A 17,525-nucleotide genomic window follows, 5' to 3' on the forward strand; every position below is an offset into this window, starting at 1 on the left:
TATGTAGCAAGCTACCTTGGACCTAGTTTGACAGACTCATTAAATGACAGAAAGAATGTCCTAAGTGACAACATATAAAGTGTTCCACTTTTTTGCGGTGTGATTTGATGTATATTTGAGCAACTCTCAAGTGTAAAACTTCGGTCAGGACATAAACCTCACAGTCCAATATACTGACAATCTTTGCATTTAATTTTGCTCCCCCTGCTGGACATTATTGGAATACTACTCATGCCACTGAAAAATAAAATTCTATTCATCATTTTACCATGCCAATTTAGGGGCAGTGTCATATCATGGGCTATTTTTCAATTTGTCCATGCACCCACTTAATATTTTTAAGAGTAACACTGACACATTCATCTGGAAAATGCAATTGGATAACTTTTCTTTCATTGTAGGTCAAATTAATGAGGGAAGGAGTGGCGCGCGTTTACCGGCCTGATAATCAAAATATAATCTAAATTACAGAACACGCTTTGTGACGCGGTGAATGTAAAGAACGTTGTTTACGTTCATTCCAAAATGCTAACAGATGACTATCAACACGCTTGCCAAACGGTAGGATTTTCCTAAAGTTTATTTTTGTCGCAAATGTATGTTTGCAGGCCTATTTAATTTTCACCTCATGTAATGTAATTGACGTGTGAAGAGCGTGGCCAAAGGTAATCTTTTGGCCAGGTGCATCAAAAATATTTAATGCTGATTGAGGATGCAAAAAATGACCATATGGCTACCTTTTATTACTACACAATTATTTGAGCACAAATAATAATTCACAAATATAGAATCATGTTACAAGACTCGTATTTAATGACTCGTGGTACTCTTGTAAACAGTTAATGTAGGCCCAACCTTTATTTGAAATAGGAGTTTATTATCTGAAATGTGTGCTGTTGGCCGGCTTTTAAAAAGGACCGGCAGCTATTTGAAATTGCGTTTATTGAAGTAATACAGCATATATGTTTTTCTTTCCAAGACTTGCATGTACACACACACTAGAAATGGAACAAGTAGAAATGACCACTGATTTGCAATATAAAGACATACATTACTACCTTCATTTGTCAACCAGCCTACTGTCCCCCTCCGTCCTCATGGCTGGAGAAATCAGGAGAATAGCTGCTCTTATTGAGAGAGACCAAGAGCTCATCACTTACATCAAGCACAAGTTTACTACCATTGACTTCAAAAAAGGTGAGCGAATGGCCCTACTAGGCTACTTACTGTACAATGTGTCACAATACTTCATGAAAAGCCACTGGAGTTATTGGATGAAATTTGAATTCATGCAATGAATTACTGACTGTTACCACATTTTGCTTTGTGTTTTCCAAGAGCACAGCTACTTACCTGAGAAGGTTGTCACCCGCAGTGACACAAAGTATGTCCTCATACAAAATGGCCAGGCCAAGAAGAACTATGACAGGAGACAGGAGATGCTCAAAAAAGGCTTTTTCTCCCCTCTTAACAAGTATGAAACATAATACAAAGACAAATATAGACATATTATATCCTTGACCATTTCCTACACTTTGTTCAAGTTCAGTGCCTTCTGAAAGTATTCAGACCTCTTGACTTTTTCCAAATTTTGTTAGGTTACGGCCTTATTCTAAAATTGATTAAATAGTTTTTTTCCCCTCATCAATCTACATGCAATACCCCATAATGACAAAGAAAAACATTTTTTTTGTTGTTGACATTTTTGCTAATTTATTAAATATAAAAAACTGAAATATCACATTTACGTAAGTGTTCAGACCCTTTACTCAGTACTTTGTTGAAGCACCTTTGGCAGCGATTACAGCCTTGAGTCTTCTTGGCTATGACGCTGCAGCTTGGCACACCTGTATTTGGGGAGTTTCTGCCATTCTTCTCTGCAGATCCTCTCAAGCTCTGTCAGGTTGGCTGGAGAGCGTTGCTGCACAGCTATTATTCAGGTCTCTCCAGAAATGTTAGATTGGGTTCAAGTCCGGGTTCTGACTGGGCCACTCAAGGACATTCAGTGACTTGTCCCGAAGCCACTCTGCGTTGTCTTGGCTGTGTGCTTAGGGTCGTTGTCCTGTTGGAACGTGAACGTTCACCCCAGTCTGAGGTCCTGAGCACTCTGGAGCAGGTTTTCACCAAGGATCTCTCTGTACTTTGCTCCGTTCATCTTTCCCTCGTTCCTGACTAGTCTCCCAGTCCCTGCTGCTGAAAAACATCCCCACAGCATGATGCTACCACCCCCATGCTTCACCGTAGGGATGGTGCCAGGTTTCCTCCAGAAGTGACGCTTGGCATTCAGGCCGAAGAGTTCAATCTTGGTTTCAACAGACCAGAGAATCTTGTTTCTCATGTTCTGAGAGCCTTTAGGTGCCTTTTGGCAAACGCCAAGCGGGCTGTCATGTGCCTTTTACTGAGGAGTGGCTTCCGTCTGACCACTCTACCGTAAAGGCCTGATTGGTGGAGTGCTGCAGAGATGGTTGTCCTTCTGGAAGGTTCTCCCATCTCCACAGAGGAACTCTAGAGCTCTTTCAGAGTGACCATCGGGTTCTTGGTCACCTTCCTGATCAAGGCCCTTCTCCCCCGATTGCTCAGTTTGGCCGGGCGGCCAGCTCTAGGAAGAGTCTTGATGGTTCCAAACTTCTTCCATTTAAGAATGATGGAGGCCACTGTGTTCTTGAGGACCTTCAATGTTGCAGAAATGTTTTGGTACCCTTCCCCAGATCTGTGCCTCAACACAATCCTGTCTCGGAGCTCTACGGACAATTCCTTCGACCAGTTTTTGCTTTGTCATTATGGAGTATTGTGTGTAGATTGCTGAGGATTTTTATTTATTTAATCCATTTTAGAATAAGGCTGTAACGTAACAAAATGTGGAAAAAGTCAAGGGGTCTGAATACTTTCTGAAGGCACTGTATAATATGAATTAAATGTAATTCATTTCAACTGTGATTGTGTGTGTGTGTGTGTGTGTGTGTGTGTGTTTAAACGTTCAACTAAAAGCAATGCCTTGTCCCTTGGATAGACCATACAAAACAGTGGGAATGCTTTACTCTGACAACGTTGATCTCTTCTCAACCTGGTTAACATCAGAGGATCAGGAGTCACTGAAGGTGACACACCCACACACATCCGTATTCACGGACACACACACATAATCAACTCATTGTGTTGTTTATAGTTGTTTAAAATGACTGGTCCTCACTTAGTCATTCTATGGCAGACACACTGGGACAGGAAGTTTGGCAAAAAGTCAGGAGGTGGAGTGATCTCCAGCAAATTCTCTCAGGAGAAGGCTAAAAAGGTGAGAAAGGGGGGAGGGACTTAACTATAGAATTATGACCAAACATATAATTCATTATCATGCAGTAAATCCTTCTTCATTATCACATTCATGTATTTGATATTTGAATAGTATATATTTCAACACTCTTTAGGAGAACGTCACAGCCCCTCCAATGGAGAGCCCGACCCTGGATGGCTTCCTCCAGCTGAAGCACTGCGTGAGGGAGATGGCCTCCATTAGACGTGCTCTCCACGCTGGGCGCCCCCTCATATGTTACCTCAGGGACCAGGTAATGCACTGCGGGAAAACAGAACTCAGGAGAAACCCAGTTTAAAAAAAAATTATAATAATATTCTGATTAACTTCAAAATGTGCTTTTGTTTAGTTCCCCTTTAGTTATTAGAATTGTTGCTGAGCATTATTATGGCACTGAGATGTGATTGTTCTAGACTTCCGCCGATGAATTCCAGCCTTAGGGTTCTATTCACTGTTGAAAACCTCATTCTCCTTGAACTGTATAGAATGTTAGGACCACTTGCTGTAACAGGAAGAATACATGTTGTCTCTACTATGTTCTCATTGTAAAGGATAAACAGCCATCGCTAATGATACCATGTCACCGAGCCGTGTCAGGTTGGTCACCTAAAGCACAATGCATGAATGAATTACAATGCTACTACTACATTCTACTATGTTCGCCCCGTTCGTGCACTCTGATCCTTCTTTCTCTTCAGCTGATAAAGAGACTGTGCCACCAACCCCCATGACCATGAACCAACAGGCACTGGACCCAGAGGAAGAGGAGAACCTACAGTATGTTGTGCACTGTCCCGGTTTATTTCTTCTGAATAAAGTTTGAAATCAAACCCAATACTGCTACAACACATAGATTGCTGCAGTTCTATCGCTCATACTCCCATGCAATGGTGGATTTTTCTTATTGATAAGAAATGTTCCTCATAGTTCTGTCTGGGACTTTCTGTTGGCCTTTTCCCCTGCTTGACATACAGTATGTTGTATTTCCCTGCTCTCTTCATAGGAGGATACAGTACAGGAAGCAGAAGCTGTTCTCAGAGAAACTGCAGTGGATCTACATGGTCCTGTGCGGCATCTCTCACATGAGAAACAAAGACCTGAAGACACTGGTGAGACTCAGCTAGTACAACAAAAACAACTAAATAAACAACAACGTGTGTGTGATTTATTATTAGGGTTGCAAAATTCCAGCAACTTTCAATAAGTTCCCTGGTTTTTACAAAATCCCAGGATTTCTGGAAGACCAGGGAATTTATTGAAAATTCCTGGAATTTTGCAACCCCATCTATTATTACTGTATGTTGTATTGTTAATGTAGGGAGTTTTTCCAAGCCACTGTGCTTCTGCCTCTGCATTGCTTGCTCTTTGGTGTTTTATGCTGGGTATCTGTAAAGCACATTGTGACAACTGTTGATGTAAAAAGGGCTTTATGAAATACATTTGATTGGTGATTTAATACTGACAGCCTGTATTCCAGGTTCCTCTCAACAGCAGCTATGTGAACGTCATCATGAAGGACACAGAGAAGACCAACATCATTCTGAAGCAGTCACACAGCTACTACAACCCTCCAGTGAATGCCACCGGACGTCTGGTGTCTCTGGCCCCCGATGACTGTCACAGCGGCACCCCTGACGTGTGGGACACCTTCATCGGTCACCAGGATGCCGCAGGTGACAGGCTGTTTTCTATATACAGTATATTGTTTTGTGGTGTTGTTTTCATACAAGCCCTCTTTGGTTTCCAACCTCACCTGCACACCTTCATACCTTCATACGTGAATTGCGATATCCGAATAGCTTTGAGTGTGTGTCGATCATTAAACTGACTCTTGTGAATTTCAGAGCCCTCAAAGATAACCACCATCCGAACCACAGGGTAAGAGAATGGCGAATAATAATTGACATGACAACATCAGCTATTGCAGATCTATCCCTCCATACTGTAGTACATTTCTGGTCTATAATCACAGATATAAAGCTCTGCAGTCTGGGGCCAGGCGTAAGGTTGGCCAGAGAGAGCCAGACGGCGATGGAGACATACCCCCATGGCTACTACTGCTGCTGGATGAGAACAGTCAGTCTATACAATACCACACAAACACAACAATGTGCCATGTTCCCACTTAGCAGACACAGCCATTGTGGCCTTGTAACACTTGTTGATGTGATTTATGCCCTAAGGCACAGGAAATACATGCAGCCAACAGTATCATAGTGAGACTAGACTCCATGTGCAGTGTCACCCTGGTTACATTGTGGCTTGTGGGTTTTGGATTCTGCCACAGCATGAAGTCCTGATGGGTTGTGGCATTTGTGTGCCTCACCAACTACGTGCCACCCTTTGCCAAACACATCACTTCAGTACAAATCCCTTGAAATGGCAAAATGATATGTTTGTTTTGGGAATGGCAAGGCTTTCGTTTTAGCCATAGTATTTTTACAATGTGTTCTACAAAGACAAATCCATTCACTGTTGTGAATACAGTATCTCTCACGTTTTGCTTCTATAGTCACCTGTTGTTTTCCTTTCCCGACAGCATCGCTAGAGAAGAAAACGGTCAAGTGAGTGTGAAACAAACCAACAAAATGTATTGATATCTGTATGTAAAATGGATAATTTATTCACATAGTTGAGATGTAAAGATTAAGCTGCTCTTTTCATTCCCTCACCTAGGCCTAGAGTAGACCAGTCAGTCAAGCTGGAGAGAGCCAAGGTCCAATACCTGAATGTGAAGAAGGTTTTAAACATCCAGATCAAGTCAGGAGTGTTTGAAAAGAAAAAGTGAGGAGGACACTGTCAGCTCTATGACTTGATGTGTACTAGCTCATTGTATTCACTAGAATTATACATTGGGATCTGTGTGGATTTTATATGTTCAATGTTGTTTTTATGCCTCTTTGCTGCCAAAACCAATTGCCCTCTGGGACAAATAAAGTTTAAACTTGAAGTATCTACATGTCACAGTCAGGTCGTTTTTATAGAGGATCACTTGTTCTGGATGACGTTCCTGTTAATATAATACATGCCATTCAGCAGGCGCTTTTATCCAAAGCAACTTAGTCATGAAGGAATCGATACCCACAACCTTTGGTGTTACAAGTGCCATGCTCTACTGACTGAGCCACACAGTACCACACCTGTTGACATAGAGGGTATATGAATAGGAAACCATTAAAGGCACAGTCTGTTAGTTCTCTGTCCCCTATGGCAATGACAGGAAGTAGAAACACAACCAATTTGAAAACAACAAAAAAGGATGACCAAAAAGTGATACTTTGTCGTCAAAATGCCCTACTCAGCGACTTATTGTAGTCCCATTCTCTGTCCTCAGGAACCGTGAGGGGAGGATGAGAACTCTTTTCGATGCTCTAATGGCTTCCAAGACCGATGCTGGTCTGTCTTCGCTCCTTGCCTCTCTGAAGAGTGAGCTGAAGGAGCCCAAATCCACCACTGGTCTCTGGTAGGCCCCTTCTCTCCTCTCTCATACAAACATCATGTGGTGTAACTCAACCATTTCAAGTTGCTTGAAACTCCTTGACTGCTTTTCTTCGTCTTCACTTCCTGTAAGAAAATGTTATAGAATTATAAATAGAACAAAATAAATGTTAATCATGTATAAACAGGTTTGCAACACTGCAGAGTGAGGCCACAGAACTGTCCGGAGACAGAGACCCCAAATATAAGAGCACACTGCAGAAGATCTCAGCGTTTCAAAGCTTCTCCAACAAAAGGGTCCCCTACTCCAAGGTATGGAAGTCTTTCTCATAGAGAATAGGCACTTGTGTCCGATCCATGCATTACATTTATAACTACAACATTTTGAAATGTTCCCCCTTCCTAGAAGACACAGAAACATACTCAACCTGGGTTGTATTCATTAGTGCATACCGTAGTAAAATGTTTTGTACCGGAAACTCAGAACAAGCGGTTCTTACTGGACAAGAAGCACCCTGTTTGTCTGTTTTTTCCCCCCCCATTTGGGGCCTAATGAACATGACCCGGTCTCTCATCTACCTCTGAAGGAGAAATTCTGTCTCCTGGTCCTCTCCATGCCAGCCAATCAGCTGCTTCAACCAGCCATGCAGGAAGCACTGCTCTTCCTCACCGAGAAAGTCCTGCTGCTGTTGCCGCGGCAACTCAAACAGTGGTACCAGTACCTGAAGCTGCCCTTCCCCACCACGGAATCCTCCTCCTCCTAAAAGGGATCCGCCTACATGTGTTGGTGGTCTCTTTACTTCACTGCCTGTCTACAATGTGGGCCTTGGACTGAGAAGCCTGGGCTCTTGGTGGGATAGCTGATGTTGAGGGCTCAGGAAAAGGCTTCATGAAATATGTTTGCTGGTTCTGTCAATAAAACACCTTAACATTTAGTTTCTCTAAATGAGTTTTTTAATAATGTTTTTGAATATTACACTATTGTGAAGCCCCATCGGGTATGGTTTAAGGTTTAATTTATTTGCACCAACGAAAATAAGTGATAAACAACAATACAGATAAAAATATATACATAAACGGTATACAGGTGTTGTTGGAACCTCAAGGGTTTCTATAAAAACCACACCACAAAAACGATATACAATACATAGTACAAAAATAAAAAGGTTTGTTAAAACAGATAAAACCTACTAATTATAAATGTACAAATGAACCGATCAGCAATCACCAAAAAATAAACAAACAGTTGTCATGACTGTCCTGTGAGGATCCAATGGGTCAGATCAGCTTGGCAATGGTTGACAGTAACCAGACCTCTCATCCACAGAAGAGGGGAGGAGGGAACTGGGCCGGTTTGACAGCTTGCACCCTGTCGTAAATTAAAGGAGAGGAAATCCAGAGATCTCCCTCTCCAAAATCCTCCAGTATTAACCAAAGGAATGTATTTTTTTATTAACCCTTCCACCACCCCCCCTCTTCGGAGGACAAATATCTTTTATTTTTTACAGCTTTTCTGCATATATATATATATATATATATATATATTTATATTGCATGTACATTTTACATACACATTTTACATACATGGTACTTTTATTTAAAGCAGTCACAACAATAATACATTTACATAAACTCTTTAATCCCAAACCAAAGAAATGTCTTTGTTAATAGAGTCTTCCCGCCGAAACAATATTTCTAACATAAGGGCGTGGGGAATGGTCAGAAATGAGCTGTAGAAAACTAATGTCATATTGGTTTTTATTTTGTGATGTCTTCAAAAAGTTTAAAGGAAATGCTGTAACTTTAAAAGTACTTACACTACAGGTATCAAGTCTCCATCCATAACGTTGGACATGAAAAATGATTAAAGTATTGTTGTTAATATAGGAATGTGATTTTAGGTGGTATAAGAATCTATTTTTGTGGATATCTGAAGTAGGTGAGTAAATGTGTTCTTATACTTTTTGTAATTTGCAGAACTTTTTATACAACTTTATACTGAGGATTTTTTGAGACTGGTTGTAAACCAATGTTTCCAGAACCCTTCTGCTGCTCTCTTACGTGGTTTAACTAAGGGAAAACAATGGTGAAATACAGTCTTGTAAGCAGTCTCCACATCAGCCTGATTTTCTAAACACTTTCACAATTACTTTTGTCAAATATTCTACATGTACAGTGCTTTCGGAAAATTTTCAGACCCCTTGACTTTTCCCAGATTTTGTTAGGTTACGGCCTTGTTCTAAAATTGATTAAATTGTTTTCCCCCCCCTCAATCTACACACAATACCCCATAATGACAAAGCAAAAACAGGTTTTTAAAAAACTGAAATATCACATTTACATAAGTATTCAGACCCTTTCCTCAGTACTTTGTTGAAGCACCTTTGGCAGTGATTACAGCCGCGAGTATTCTTGGGTATGACGCTGCAAGCTTGGCACACCTGTATTTGGGGAGTTTCTCCCATTTCTCTGCAGACCCTCTCAAGCTCTGTCAGGTTGGATGGGGAGCGTTGCTGCACACCTATTTTTCAGGTCTATCCAGAGATGTTTGAACGAGTTCAAGTCCGTGCTCTGGCTGGGCCACTCAAGGACATTCATAGACTTGTCCCGCAGCCACTCCTGCGTTGTCTTGGCTGTGTGCTTAGGGTTGTTGTCCTGTTGGAAGGTGAACCTTCGCCCCAGTCTGAGATACTAAGCACTCTGGGGCAGGTTTTCATCAAGGATCTCTCTGTACTTTGCGACATTCATCTTTGCCTTGATCCTGACTAGTCTCCCAGTCCCTGTTGCTGAAAAACATCCCCACAGCATGATGCTACCAACCCCATGCTTCACCGTACGGATGGTGCCAGGTTTCCTCCAGAAGTGACGCTTGGCATTCAGGCCGAAGAGTTCAATCTTGGTTTCAACAGACCAGAGAATCTTGTTTCTCATGGTCTGAGAGCCTTTAGGTGACTTTTGGCAAACTCCAAGCAGGCTGTCATGTGCCTTTTACTGAGGAGTGGCTTCCGTCTTGCCACTCTACCATAAAGGCCTGATTGGTGGAGTGCTGCAGAGATGGTTGTCCTTCTGGAAGGTTCTCCCATCTCCACAGAGGAACTCCAGAGCTCTTTCAGAGTGACCATCGGGTTCTTGGTCACCTCCCTGACCAAGGCCCTTCTCCCCCGATTGCTCAGTTTGGCCGGGTAGCAGGCTCTAGGTAGAGTATTGATGGTTCCTAACTTCTTCTATTTAAGAATGATGGAGGCCATTGTGTTCTTGGGGACCTTCTGTGCCTTGACACAATCCTGTCTCTGAGCCTTACAGACAATTCCTTCAACCGCATGGCTTGGTTTTTGCTCTGACATGCACTGTCAACTGTGGGACCTTAAATAGACCGGTGTGTGCCTTTCCAAATAATGTCCAATCAATTGAATTGACCACAGGTGGATTCCAAGTTGTAAAAACATCTCAAACATGGTCACTCTTGTGGGCTTACACAGTGGCAAGAACCCTTTGGAAATACCTGGATTTCTGCATAAATTGGTCATAAAATCTGATCTTTATCTAGGTCATAATAGAAAGTTTAATAGTCTGCTTAAACTAACACACAAACAATTATACGTTTTCATGTCTTTATTGAACACCGTGTAAACATTCACAGTGCAGGGTGGAAAAAGTATGTGAACCCTTGGATTTAATAACTGGTTGGCCCTCCTTTGGCAGCAATAACCTTAACCCAACGTTTTATGTAGTTGCGGATCAGACCTGTACAATGGTCAGGAGGAATTTCCTCTTTACAAAATGGTTTCAGTTAGGCAGTATTCTTGGGATGTCTGGTCTGAACTGCTCGAGGTCATGCCACTGCATCTCAAATCGGGTTGAGGTCAGGACTCTGACTGGGCCAGTCCAGAAGGCGTATTTTCTTCTGTTGAAGCCATTCTGTTGATGATTTACTTCTGTGTTTTGGGTCATTGTTGCATTACCCAACTTATGTTGAGCTTCAATTGGCGGACAGATAGCCTAACATTCTCCTGCAAAATGTCTTGATAAATTTGGGAATTCATTTTCCGTCGATGATGGCAAGCTGCTCAGGCCCTGAGGCAGCAAACCAGCCCCAAACCATGATGCTCCCACCACCATACTTTACAGTTGGGATTAGGTTTTGATGTTGGTGTGCTGTGCTGTGCTTTTTCCTCTCTCCACACATAGTGTTGTGTGTTCCTTCCAAACAACTCAACTATAATTTCTGTCCACAGAATATTTTGCCAGTAGCGCTGTGGAACATCCAGGTGCACTTTTGCATACTTCAGATGTGCAGCAATGTTTTTTTGTGCAGCAGTGGCTTCTTCCGTGATGTCCTCCCATGAACACCATTCTTGTTTAGTGTTTTACATATTGTAGACTCATCAGAGATGTTAGCATGTTCCAAAGATTTCTGTAAGTCTTTAGCTGACACTGTAGGATTCTTGTTAACCTCATTGAGCATTCTGCTCTGTGCGCTTGCAGTTATCTTTGCAGGACGGCCACTCCTAGGGAGAGTAGCAACAGTGCTGAACTTTCTCCATTTATAGACAATTTGTCTTGCCGTGGACTGATGAACAACAAGGCTTTTAGAGATACTTTTATAACCCTTTCCAGCTTTATGCAAGTCAACAATTCTTAATCTTAGGTCTTCTGAGATATATTTAGTTCGAGGCATGGTTCACATCAGGCAATGCTTCTTGTGAATAGCAAACTCAAATTTTATGAGTGTTTATTATAGGGCAAGGCAGCTCTAACCAACATCTCCAATCTCGCCTCACTGATTGGACTCCAGGTTAGTTAACTCCTGACTCCAATTAGTATTTAGAGAAGTCATTAGCCTAGGGGTTCATACTTTTTCCAACCTATACTGTGAATGTTTAAATGATGTATTCAATATAGACAAGAAAAATACAATAATTTGTGTGTTATTAGTTTAAGCACACTGTTTGTCTATTGTTGTGACTCAAATTTCCAGGTAATTCCAAAGGGTTCACATACTTTTTCTTTCCACCGTAGATGAGGGGATATAGTTATCTGGAGTATAAAGTATTCAAAAAGTCAATGTCAGTGGGTAGTTCTCACTTTTAAATAAATGTATGTTGTAATCCCCCAAAAGAAAACAAATGTTATCTTCATTACTAATCAAATCCAAGGTTGATGCAAGGATATCAATGAAACTACCAATGTCAGAATCCAAGTACCACTTTCTTACCATCAAAAAATGAAGAGATTCAACATCAATGTTATCAGATGTGTGAGGTCCTCTCTTACTAAGAATTGAAAATGTTTATGAACAAATATGGCCACTGCTCCTCCCACTCGAGGTTCTACAGTGGTGACCAGCATTATAAGGTGACATGTCAAAGCACATTGAAGATGAAAGAACATTTTACAGCAGTGGTGGCCAACCCTTCTCCTGGAGAACTACTGGATGTGCAGGCTTTTGCTCCAGCCCCTATCACACCTCATTCAGACAAAGTCCTGATTAGCAGCAAAGTGGAATCCAGTATGTTGTAGCAGGGCAGAAATAAAACCCTGCACACACAGCAGCTCTCTAAGACGGTATCTTTTTATAATCTCCTAGCTACAGACCATGAAAGTGAAACATAAATGTAAAGTATCTACTCAAGCATGGGAATAACCACAGAACCACTGGCATGTCCTCATCTACAATACATCATAATCCCCTCAGGCTTTGCTACATGCACACAATCTCAAACCGAGGGGGAGAAAATGTGAACCAGTGTCTCACTACCTGAGTATCACTCACAGTGACAGGAGAGAGGGGGTGTTCAAAGGAGTGTGTAGTAACTGTGTGTGTGTGTGGTTGAGTGGAATTAAAGGTAGAAAAATGAATGCAAAGTACATTTAAATGCCAGTGATGTGGAAATAGAGAAAGCGAGAGAGAGAGAAAGAGGAGAAAGAGATGGTTTGATGCTCTAACAGAGAACCGTGGCAGGGTTTTATATCCCACTCTATCAGAACGTTTTAATAGCCGCATCAATCTGGGTTAATCTCATCCTGTCATAGTGTTAGAGGATTGAGACGACTTTAATATGGAGAGTGAGACAGAGAGAGATTTGGAAGCAATAGAAAGAGAAGCGAGAGAGACTGTACTGCACATCAAATACGTAAATCAGTCACAGCAGATTTTTTTTTGGTGCGTTTGATTTATACATTTGATGTGCAGTACAGTCTCTCTCGCTTCTCTTTCTCTCCCCACGGGGCATCATTCTCTCCATATTAAAGTCGTCTTAATCCTCTGACACCATGACAGGATGAGATTAACCCAAATTGATGTGGCTATTAAAGCATTCTGATAAAGCGGGGGGGGGTATAAAACTCTGCCACAGTTCTCTGTAGGGGCATCAAACCATCTCTCTCTTTCTCTCCAGATCACTGGCATTTAAATGTACCTTGCATTACCCGCAGATTGCTCTAGCACCCCTTGAACTCCTTGTAAAGTACCACGGCCACACATTTCATTGATATGAATTTACAGCGGGTTTTAACCTGCTTCTTATGCATTGCACACCAGAGGAGGCTGGTGGGAGGAGCTTTAGGAGGACAGCCTCATTGTAATGGCTGGAATGGAATATATGGAACGGTGTTAAACACATCCAACATATGGAAACCACGTTTGACGCCATTCCGCAGGGAAACTGTCCGTTTGATGTTGTTTGGTGAACTGTGGGTGTGGGCCTTAATTCATTCCTTTTGGTTGTTTCCCCTTCACATTTTCTATCGAGTTGAATAGGAGGTTATCTGGGGTGAAACATGAGGGAGACAACTTTTACAAGAGCTGCAAATAAGGAGGCAGAAACCTTTCAGTTTATATAGTACATTGCTTACACATGTCCCACATCTGATTTAGTCCCAGATTAGAAGGAAGGAAAACCACAAGCCCTAAAATAGCATCATTAAATAGTTCTGCATTATGTTGATAGTGGTTGTGGAGAGAACAGGGAGTTTCTATTCCAGTCACTAGGTGGCAGCAGAAGGCCTCTGTCAGCGCCTCCTTAGAGATGGTCTTTACTGATATCAGGAGGTTCAAAACATCAATGTGTATGTCAGTATTCAAGCTAATCTTATCGTTCTGGTTTGCCGCAACTGGAAAAGGTTAATGTGTGTGAAGAGATGGAGGGAGAGGAGCGTGATGAAGGTCCTGAGCAGTCCTTCAAAATCACTACAGGTCACACGCTACAGGGCCAGAGTGTAGCAAATTACCAAGACACAGATGGCCTACATACGATACACACCGTCACACACATATTCCGCAAACACGTTCTACCAAGTCACACTTACCTGCCTCCCTGACCCTGGTCAAGTTGTCCGATGCATGATGTGTAAATGTATGTGTGTGTGGTAAAATGTGTAACTACTGATATGTCTGAGTAATTCCAGACTAGGTGCAGTGATAAGGCTGTGATGCAGTGAAGAAAGGAAACCATGACAAGGTGTAGGTAGGTATCTTGTTTTTTTATCCCTAGAAACTGCAGCGTCGGACAAGTTTTAAAGCGGTAAACCATGTTGCAGGCTTTCATGAACACCAGGGTGATGTGTTCAGAACAAGACACATTCCCCCCCCCCCCCCCAGCAACACACTCACACACTTTCGCTTATTATTAACACGCACACATACACAATAGCGATGCAGAGCACAGGAGCGGGGAGAACAAACAGTAGAACACTGACAAAGGGTTCACAGAGCCAGCCCAAGGAATAAATGAAGACTCCATTAACAGATGCACATGATCATGCCTTTCCATATTCCACAAAGAGAGAAATGAGGACCGTTATTAATGTGACACCCACCACCTCTTCTCAACCCAACTCCCAAATCACAACTGTCATTTTCTGATATATAGAAAATATAGATATAAATCTATTCCTACAGTACATTCTCTAGTTTAAGACTGATTAATGAGCCTATTGGTTCAAAATATTTACAAAGGTCAATGCGTCCACGATATACATATAGTATAATAAATAGTCAACAAGCGTCATTACATCATCAAGATGGACATTTCCTTCAACATGAACTAAGCAATTGAACGGTACAGCAACTGTGATTACCAGCATTTACTAACCTGTTGGGGAGGGTTCCTGTGTGTGTGTGTGTGTGTGTCACCCTTTTCAGCGGTCACCATAGTCACCACTTCTGACCTAATGAGCCCAGTAAACAAAAGGGGCCTGGGACTACCAGATTGGCTACTGCCCGATTGGCTACTCCAGCCTGGAGTCAAGAAAATGGACACTAGGGCAAGTAGGAGTAGAGTTTAGGGTTTCCTTAGTATGAAGGGAAACAGTCACCCAACTAACAGCAGTAGTCATTTGCTTTACTGACTATTGCCATCATGTCTATATTGAGATAAGACATAACATATCAAATGACCATCATCATCATCATCATCATCATCATAACACAATTACAACAACAATTATTTTTTTCATCAAAATAAGCAGGCTTAATGTAAGCTTCCTTGCCCAGTGGTTGCTTTGTCTGTGACATAATGAACGACAAAGGACACTTTGTATGGTAGGTGTAATGTGGGGGAAATCTATCATTATCATGTTTCCTCTTACAGCTTAAATATAAGAGGCTCTTTAATCAGAATGGTGAACTAAATGCTAAGGTAGCAGTGGTCTGCAGAAGCACCAAGTGAGTATGTCCTCCAGGCTGTGACCTGGCTCGCGAGAGAGAGAGAGAGAGGCAGGCAGACAGACAGACAGAGAATAAAAGAGAGTGAAGAAGATAAATGTTGAGAGGAAGAAAGTGTGTCAGTGAAACACAAAACACAGACAGAGAAACAGAGACAGGAAAGGGAGAGAGAATGAGTGGGGGGAAAAATCCAAGATGGGCTGAGTTTTGGCACAGTGGCTGCCACAGTGGTTGCTAGGTGACGAACTGAGGGTGCACAAGAAGCACCTCTTTGAGGTTGCTTCTCTCATGAACAGAGTGACCCCCTTAGGGCACCGAGGGCAGGGAGAGGGGGAGGGGAATTGCAGAGTCAGGTGGCCAAACCACATTTGAGTCTTTGTGTCCCAAATCTATCACACATAGCTAGATTACTAGCTATATCGAAGCAGGAAGCCCCAATCTCCTCAAGTGTTTGTAAATGCTGGCACAGCAAGGAGATCTAAAATATATACATTTCAGCAAACAACGCAGAAAAAGCACACACACACTTAACATTTTGAACTGTAACATCTCCCACGTGTTTCAAGTTTTGTTATTTTTTGAAGCCAAGAGCTGGATGCATCGTAAGAACCCACAAGCGAAGTGAGCAATGACAATAAGCAATGTGACTGGTCTTTTTTTTCTTCTTCATACTAGACAGACAGTGACTACAGTGTCTCAGAGAATGGCACCCCTACAGTGCTCTAAGGGTAATACCTTCAGGTACAGTGATACACGTTTTCCAGTTGTATTGACCGCAGTAGTAATACTCCAGGCGTTGCAGCTTTGACGGTAATATAGCAGTTGTCCATTCAAATCCATATCCATTTTAATCATAAAACGTAACCAATATTAGCTGTGACCTGAAACATACACTTTATAAAAATAAAAATAATAATTGGCATAAAGAAATTAAATCACGGGTGTCAAACTCATTCCAAGGAGGGCCGAGTGTTTGCGGGTTTCGCTCCTCCCTTGAACTTGACTGATGAATTAAGTAAATACTGAGGATCTCCCCTCACCTGGTTGTCTAGGGCTTAATTGAAAGGAAAAAACAAAACCTGCAGACACTAGGCCCTCCGTGGAATGAGTTTGACACCCCTGGTGAGTTTGACACCCCTGGATTCAATTCAAATGTATAAATCAGTCAGCAGACATCAGATGCATGAAATCTTATAATTTCAGACATTAAATATTCAACAACTTAAATATTTTACATCAACTGGCCTGGATATTTACACTGAACAGAAATATAAAAAACGCAAAATGTAAAGTGTTGGTCCCATGTTCCATGAGCTGAAATAAAACATCCCAGAAATGTTCCATATGCACAAAAAGCTTATTTCTCTAAAATGTTGTGCACACATTTGTTCACATCGCTGTTCGTGAGCATTTCTCCTCTGACAAGCTAATCCATCCACCTGACAGGTGTGGCATATCAATAAGCTGATTAAACAGCATGATCATCACACAGGTGCACCTTGTGCTGGGGACAATAAAAGGCCACTCTAAAATGTGCAGTTTTGTCACAGATGTCTCAAGTTTTGAGGGAGCGTGCAATTGGCATGCTGACAGTAGGATTGTCCACTAGAGCTATTGCCAGAGAATGTAATGTTAATTTCTCTACCATAAGCCGCCTCCAACGTCGTTTTAGAGGATTTGGCAGTACGTCCAACAGGCCTCACAACCGCAGACCACGTGTAACCACGCCAGCCCAGGACCTCCACATCCGGCTTCTTCACCTGCGGGATCGTCTGAGACCAGACACCCGGACAGCTGATGGAACTGTGGGTTTTCACAACCAAAGAATTTCTGCACAAACTGTCAGAAACCGTCTCAGGGAAGCTCATCTGCGTGCTCATCGTCCTCACCAGGGTATTGACCTGACTGCAGTTTGGCGTCGTGACCGACTTCAGTGGGCAAATGCTCACCTTCGAAGGCCACTGGCACACTGGAGAAGTGTGCTCTTCACGGATGAATCCCGGTTTCAACTGTACCGGGCAAATGGCATGTATGGCGTTGTGTGGGCGAGGGGTTTGTTGATGTCAATGTGGTAAACAGAGTGACCCATGGTGGCGGTGGGGTTATAGTATGGAC

The 17,525-nt window shown here is 42.2% G+C and overlaps 1 protein-coding gene across 1 annotated transcript; it reads left to right on the forward strand.

The window, feature by feature from the left end:
* The first annotated feature begins 237 nt into the window (after positions 1–237).
* On the forward strand, positions 238–7,686 carry LOC106590244 (uncharacterized). The gene is made up of 17 exons (XM_014181044.2): positions 238–561; positions 1,076–1,197; positions 1,339–1,474; positions 3,011–3,098; positions 3,209–3,289; positions 3,423–3,560; positions 3,859–3,904; positions 4,006–4,084; positions 4,311–4,416; positions 4,785–4,980; positions 5,152–5,185; positions 5,280–5,383; positions 5,847–5,871; positions 5,984–6,091; positions 6,642–6,770; positions 6,934–7,057; positions 7,333–7,686. Exons 1-17 carry the CDS (start codon positions 536–538, stop codon positions 7,507–7,509), a joined length of 1,719 nt encoding a protein of 572 aa, XP_014036519.2. The 5' UTR covers positions 238–535; the 3' UTR covers positions 7,510–7,686.
* Positions 7,687–17,525: the final 9,839 nt, after the last annotated feature.

The sequence above is a fragment of the Salmo salar genome, chromosome ssa29, assembly GCF_905237065.1.
Source record: "Salmo salar chromosome ssa29, Ssal_v3.1, whole genome shotgun sequence".
Classification (NCBI taxonomy): Eukaryota; Metazoa; Chordata; class Actinopteri; order Salmoniformes; family Salmonidae; genus Salmo; species Salmo salar.

Excerpts from the sequence above, each read along its gene's own strand:
- LOC106590244 (XM_014181044.2), top strand. The coding sequence starts at position 536 with ATGACTATCAACACGCTTGCCAAACG. Across the intron at positions 1,198-1,338 it reads TACCATTGACTTCAAAAAAG|AGCACAGCTACTTACCTGAG; the intron begins GTGAGCGAATGG and ends GTGTTTTCCAAG. Across the intron at positions 6,092-6,641 it reads GGAGTGTTTGAAAAGAAAAA|GAACCGTGAGGGGAGGATGA; the intron begins GTGAGGAGGACA and ends CTCTGTCCTCAG.